At 37.1% G+C, this 7,079-nt stretch overlaps 1 protein-coding gene and 1 long non-coding RNA gene across 7 annotated transcripts in view; one reads left to right on the forward strand and one right to left on the reverse strand.

Moving 5' to 3' along the window:
• Positions 1-7,079, forward strand: part of Lrba (LPS responsive beige-like anchor protein) — a 547,775-nt gene that overhangs the window by 102,963 nt on the left and 437,733 nt on the right. For all 6 annotated transcript variants that reach the window (XM_031374244.1, XM_031374245.1, XM_031374247.1 and 3 more), the window contains 2 exons: positions 1,063-1,186; positions 1,637-1,829. In XM_031374244.1, coding sequence (XP_031230104.1) covers positions 1,063-1,186; positions 1,637-1,829 — 317 coding nt within the window. The remainder of the gene's footprint in view (positions 1-1,062; positions 1,187-1,636; positions 1,830-7,079) is intronic.
• LOC116093074 overlaps positions 4,229-7,079 on the reverse strand; it is a 4,643-nt gene continuing 1,792 nt past the window's right edge. The window contains exon 3 of the long non-coding RNA XR_004119615.1: positions 4,229-4,954. This is a non-coding gene — a long non-coding RNA (uncharacterized LOC116093074). The remainder of the gene's footprint in view (positions 4,955-7,079) is intronic.

The following is a 7,079-nucleotide window of genomic DNA, read 5'->3' on the forward strand; positions in this document are numbered from 1 at the left end:
TTGTTCAGAATTCCAAGCTGAAGGTTTCTCTTTTTGGTCTGGTGAGGGCTGCTCTGCCCACTGAGGAGGGTAGAACAAGAACACGCAAACTGAAAACCGCCCTGGAGCCCTAAAAAAATGGCTTTCCTCTCATTCATTGTAGAGACCTTGAGGCTTGATTACTTTAATGGTCCTACCTCTTAACCTTGTCTTGTGGGTGTACCTTCATTTTGGAGAGGACCCACTCAACCCATACTGTTTGACCTTTTAACCCTAACCACTGTCTTAGGAAGGCAGGCAGTGTGTATAACGTGGTGCCTGAGAAACAGCTCATCTGGGCCTGGAGAGAGAACAACACTGACTTCTTTCCGAGGGCCCAGCTTCGAAGGCAATACATAGTATCTACATTCCATTCTGAGATCCTTCAGCATGGTTGAATGCACTTTCATTTTTTTAAAATAGTTTTAAAATTTTATTTCATAAAGGAAAGGCTATATATATACAATAAATTTTATTTTAGAGTGAGAATTTATCTTTTTTCCTTAAGATTTTAAGTATGGTGGGAATTTTTGTTTTTAACTCTTTGCAGAGTCTAAACATTTTGTTCATTTATAACCTGAATGTATTATTTGGACTGTATAAACGGTAACTGACTGGGTGTAGCTCAGTGGTAGGGTACTTGCTTCAGCTTGTCAAGGTCATTTGTTGGAGAGGAGAGATAGCCAGCATGATACTAAGTCATTGTCTTGTTGAACAAATATTGGTTCCTTTCTATACATTTAAAAATTCTTTAAAATAAGTTTTAAGTCAGCATGTTTCCCCAGAAGAGGGCATCAGATCTCATTACGGATGGTTGTGAGCCACCATGTGGTTGCTGGGATTTGAACTCAGGACCTTCGGAAGAGCAGTCAGTATTCTTAACCTCTGAGCCATCTCTCCAGCCCCTGCATGTTTCCCCAAGGTTTACAAAATGTTTTTAGTAGATATTTATAAAGGAAAGCTCAAGAAATTGTTTATATTAATCTACTTTCATGAATTTTTTTGTTGTGTTTGGTTTTTACTTATTTATGAACTGTCTTACAGAGATACTAAAAGTAATTGCAACCCTACTTCGAAATTCTCCCCAGTGCCCAGAGAGCATGGAGGTTCGCCGAGCATTTCTTTCTGACATGATTAAACTTTTTAATAACAGTAGAGAAAACAGGAGGTAAGCTGGAACAGAAAGCATTTATTTACAGTATTCATGTTGACTTTTTGATTCCAGTTTGCCCTAGAAAAATTCCTCTTTATAAGTGTGAGTAAATATAACACACAAGAGCTAGAATTTTTATTACCACATTGTTAAAACTGTTTTGGATGTATTATACATAACTAAGTCTTGGGTCTAGGCTCCTGCCCCACATTGAGACAGGGTTTCTGTGTAGCCCTACCTGCCCTGGAACTCCTTCTGTAGAGCAGGCTTGCCTGGAACTTAGAGACCAACCTCCCTTTGTCTTATGAGTGCTGGGTTTAAAGACATGTATACCAAGTCTGGCCTGGTTTGTCCTCCCTCCCTCCCTCATCTTTTCTCTTTCTTTCTACAGACCTTTAGTCTTTAGAATTTTCTGGTGATTTTATATTTTGTAGTAATTCAATTTTTTTTTAAAATTATATTCAGGAGCTTGCTGCAGTGCTCTGTGTGGCAAGAATGGATGCTTTCTCTCTGCTATTTTAATCCTAAGAATTCAGATGAGCAAAAGATAACAGAAATGGTATATGCCATATTCAGAATTCTGCTTTACCATGCAGTCAAATATGAGTGGGGTGGCTGGCGAGTGTGGGTAGACACCTTATCCATCACACATTCAAAGGTAAGTTGCTTTATGAAAGTGTATGATGTTTTAAGTAACTGCAATTTTGAATTTTACTCATGTAAAATATTAATGTGCTTGAAATAAAGGAAAACGGCAAGTTATTTTCTGAAAATATAGTGAAGTAAAAACCACAAGGCATTAATAAAAATATTCCTTAATTATATAGATTTTAAAGTTATTTTCAAGCATAAGTATTATGTGCATTTAAGTAAAATTGAACATCATGTCATAATATATAGAAATTTAGATTTTTCTGTTTGCCATTTTCAAGATTCTTTTTTTCTGGATTTTTATTATTGTTAGGAAGTTTTGAACACAAGGTGGCGCACCGTGTTCAAAGATGGGAGGTTTTCATTTTGTTTTTCAGTTTCCTCTTGTAAATAATATAAAGCTGAATAAAAAGAAAAGTTCTGGCTCATATTTTCACTTTTCTCAGGTCAAAATCAGGTAAAAAAATTTGGTTTCAAAGGAAAAAAATCACCTGTTTTCCTGTTTTTAATAGTGTTTGATGTAACCCTGGATGGCCATGAACTTAGTAATTTAGTCAAGTGACCTAGACCTTGTGCTCTTCCTGCCTCTACCTCCTAAGTTTGACTGGTAGGCCTATATCACTTTTTCCAGCCTTCTCTTTGCTTTTTTAGCTTTAAAAATTTATAATGAAATATTAGAGACACTGAAGGATATAAAGAGCAAGGTATCTAATACCTAGCATTTATGAAATTAAATATCCCTTCTCAAATGTTTTGTCTATATTCTTCATAGCTCCTCCTCCCACTCCCCACTAATGTAATTCCGATGTTACTATTTATGTATCTGCTTTATACTCTTACTGAAGTATATACCTTTATATAATTTTTTAGTTTTTTGTTAGCTAGTTCAAGTTATTGAGCCTAATGCAGTCTGTATGCTAGGCATTCTCTCTGTCCTTGGGTCATACTGTCAAACCTTTACATCTCTTAATAACCAGTACTATTCTTTTCCATATTTAAACTTAGGGTTAGTGCTAGCATATTAAATGGCATTTTGCAAATCATTGTGTATACACTGTTGTTTGGATTCATTCATATCTACCCCTGTACTGTGTTCATTTTCTCATTTAGTTTGTCTTCTGTGCCTCTTCTACCAGTTGATAAGCAAATTATGTGTCTTTGAGAATTTGTGTCAATTCTTATAGCTGTAATATGTTATACTTTGTAGGATAATGTAATTTCCCCCCTCAAATTAGTGCATACATTTATGTCTTTACTGGCATTTATTATTCTTACTCTAAGTTCTTATTGTTTCGCATCACGTTGTCTGTTATTTAAAGTATTTGATAGGCTAAAGTTTTAATGTATGTGTCATCACAATCAGAATCTTCGTTTTCTCTGTGTGTGGTTCTGTATGTCTTTAATCCTAGCACTCAGGATGCAGAAGGATCTCTGTGAGTGGACCCAAGTTCATTTACCAGAACCTGTGTCAGTTGGCTGGACTGCTTGTAACTCAAGTGCCAGGAGTATTCAGTATGTCAGGCATCTGAGGGCATCTGCATTCACACCCCCCCAAATGCAGACACATAATGCACATAATTAAAATAATAAAAATATAAATCTTAAGAAAATCTATTGGGAAATAAAAATTGCCACTAATTTCATGATGTGCCTTTGTTATACACACTAGATTTTTAAGACTGATCAGTGTAGCTGAACAATGCTTTGGGTCCAAAGCATTGTTCAGCTAACTATGACCCAAGGACAAGATCCTGCCTGATGTGTTGCTATAAATAAACTTTTTGAAACATAATCACTCCTGTCCATATATTTATTAATATATGGCTGTTTTTTGCACTACAAGGTTAATTGAGTATTTCCTACAGCATTACTTGACTCTTAAAGCCCCAACTATCCAGAGTATGATCCTGTATAGGAAGAGTTCCCCATCCCTAGATACCTTATTTTAGTTTGTACTATAAAAACTGACTGCTTTTCCTCTATTATAGTGGGCTGCTGTAATCTGGGTTGATTTTCTGTTAGTAGGTTTTCACTTTTTGGAGAGAGATAAGGAGAAAAATTGGCTTGTATGTGAGCCTCATATGCATTTGAACTAGATTCCAGAGCTATATGGTAGCATTGCAGGTTAGGAAAGTGCCAAGCAAGAAGCAGATATTTTTCATATTTTCTGAGTGTATATGAGTTTGCTGAAGGAAAGATGGTTAGGGGACTGTTACCTTCAGAGAGATGCTAAGTGTCACCAGAAGATTTTGGGAGTATATGAGATCTTTTCAGAGGATCTGTGAAGTTTTCCTATCTAGCTACATAACTAAGTGGGGTTGGATTTTCTTTGTAGATTTCTACCCAAACAATATAATACCATGATATGGATGTATCAATCTAAAAACAATATGCTGTTTCCCTTCATAGGCTGTTCATTCATTCTTTTAATAACTTGTTAGTTTTTTTAAAATTATTTTTTCACATATGTCTACCTTGCCTTTCATTGATGCCGTAGATAAACATATTTTTTAATATATTTCTACTACTTGACAGAAACTACGCTCTGGTTGTAGGGTTATAGTCCTTTTTCCAGTAAGCCCCTGTGTGTTAAATCTTTATGTACACAGTCCTTTCCATTTACCCAAGTCCTTTCCATTGTTTTGGACTTAACTGGTCACTCAGTCTGTATGAATTCACACCCATGTGATATATGTTAGTGTCTCCTGTCAGCCCTGGCTCATGTATCAGTTTCCTGCATCGCATACTGTTGCTCGAGAGCTGGACGCTTGGTACTATCTGTACCTCCATGAGTGCCTGCTCAGCTTTCTGCTTTCCTCTTGGTCTTTGTCTTCTGTTCTCTCCATTATCTCTGCGCAGTCTGTACGTCTGACCTTCTGATGGCCACCTGTTTTCTCTGTACTCTGTTCCTCCTTTAATAGAGCTGCACCTCTTCCATCTCCACTTCTCTCTCTGAGCTCTTTGTTGTTTGGTAGAGTTTTGTCTCCTCAGCATTTCCAGTCATTCTTTTCCCAGTTTGTTTGTAGTTCTCTACTCTTTTCCTTCCAATATTAAAATTTTCTCCTGTTTCTCTCACTCACAAAGTGTATTTACTTTTTTGTTCTTTCTTGCTTCTTCTACTTCAATACTTTCCTAGAAGTTAAGAAAGTTGAAAGAAGATTCCAAACATATTATCCTGGAAAGTATTGTTTTCTAATGGCATATAACATACATATAAAAGGGACTGTACATAAGATCCAGGCCATGAATACCACAGAAGGGATTATACAGTGAGAGGAGCAGCAGCTTCTACTTGAGGTCATGGAGGTGTCTGTGGAACAGGTGACATTGAGCACAGTCTTAAGAAGTCCATGGAGATATAAATTGAGTGACTCTCTGGTCGAGGAAGCAGACAGAGTAAGCAAAGACATAGAGATAGTTCATTTAGGAAAAATGTGGTAAATAGGTTTCATGGAGACATGTGATTTGCATGAAGGAGAATGCTATGCATAATGTTGCAGTGTGGGCCAACATGAACTATGTACGTCCCTGTGATCCCTCTTCTCTTTCTTCTCTTGCAGTTTATCAGCAGCTATTAACATTTCTTCACATCATCCATAGAACTGTGCTTTGTGCTGAGGTTTAGCTGTGAGTGACACATGAAGCATGTGCTGTAGGAAGGGGAGGAAAGAAGCTTGTCATTACTGTATAAAGCTTCTGGACTTATTCTGTGTGTGATTAAGCAATTCTGTCTTACCAGGAAGCCATGAATAGTGTTGGTGGCTGCTTATGAGAGTACCTGTGCCGTGGCTACTCAGTATGATGTTGGATCACTTCTGCAGGATAATTTAGATGTACATCTTATTGTAGTTTTCTTTGTCCAACCTCAAAATCCTGTTTTGTTTTGTTTTGTGGGATAGGGTTCCTCTGTGTTATATCTGGCTGTCTGTAATTCACTCTGTAGACCAGGCTGGCCTCACAGAGATCCACTTGCCTCTGCCTCTTGAGTGCTGGGTTTAAAGGTGTGTGTCACCACTGCTTGGCTTCAAAATCTTATTCCCGTGGTGGAGGAATTCTAGAAGAGACTTTTAGATGTGGGGATCAAATGCAGGGCCTTGTGTGTACAATGCACGTTCCCTACTACTAAGTGATACCACAGACTGTAAATCTGTACTTTAAAAGTAGCTCCTTGCTCTGTATGGTGGTATGTGCCTATAATTCCAGCTATTTGCAAACATGGCAGAGGATAAACCTTTGTTCAAGACTAGCCTGGGCACTGTAGAGGCTCTATTCCAAAACATACAAACATGCATACATGTATATGCACCCACACCCACATATATGTACATACACACACATACACACACATACACACATACACACATGCATAAAAATGCTTATGCACAAAGAAGTTTGAATACTCCTCTGTGTATGCAGTAAATATTTTTGTTACTTTCATAAAATTCTCGCCTGCCTACCTTTGCATTAAGCTGATAATGTATTGTAAGATGTTTTAGCCCTTAGAAAAAAGTATGTGGAGATGTGGAGAGTCTAAAGAAACTGAATGTGTACCTCAGTTTCTAGTTTCTTAATAGTGTTTTAATTATAAAATTCTTTATTGTTTTGTGAGTTTCAATATGGTGCAGAGAAGGTAGGAAATATTGTATTTGCAAGCAGTAGTTTTTTTTTTAAAGACATGGATTATATAGAATAAATACAGAGTGGTCAGAGAGAAGAGGCAGGCATTGTTTAGTTTATATTTTCCTTTACTTCAGGGCCTTTGATTTGAAACAGATCTTAAAACTGCTCTGTAAAGAAAAGAATTGCTTTAAGGAGAGGCCTTGTGTCTGATTTCCTATAAAAGCCAGTCTTCTGCCTCCTTTTTAAGGAAATGCTGACTTAAGTGGTTGAGGAGTGATTTTTGTTTTTGTATTTTTAAATTGGAATAAAACTAGATCTGTTATATTTTTGCCATGATGCTATATTTAAAGTACTAAATGAAATTGTGAGAGGCAAAGAAAAGCTTGTTTCAAATTGACTCTTGTAATCTCAGCTTTTTTTTTTAAATTAATCATTTCATTTGTTTACATCTCAAATGATATCCCACTTCCTGGTTATCCTATTCACAAGCTCCTTCCCCCCCCCCCACCCCCATCTCACATCTGCCCTCTCTTCCTCCCTTTGCCTCTATGAAGGTGCTCCTCTCCTGCCCCACCACTCCAGCATCCTCCTACGCTGGGGCATCAAACCTGTAATTTCAACTTTTTTCTTTTCTTTT

This window comes from Mastomys coucha, unplaced genomic scaffold (assembly GCF_008632895.1).
Source record: "Mastomys coucha isolate ucsf_1 unplaced genomic scaffold, UCSF_Mcou_1 pScaffold16, whole genome shotgun sequence".
In the NCBI taxonomy this organism is placed as follows: domain Eukaryota; kingdom Metazoa; phylum Chordata; class Mammalia; order Rodentia; family Muridae; genus Mastomys; species Mastomys coucha.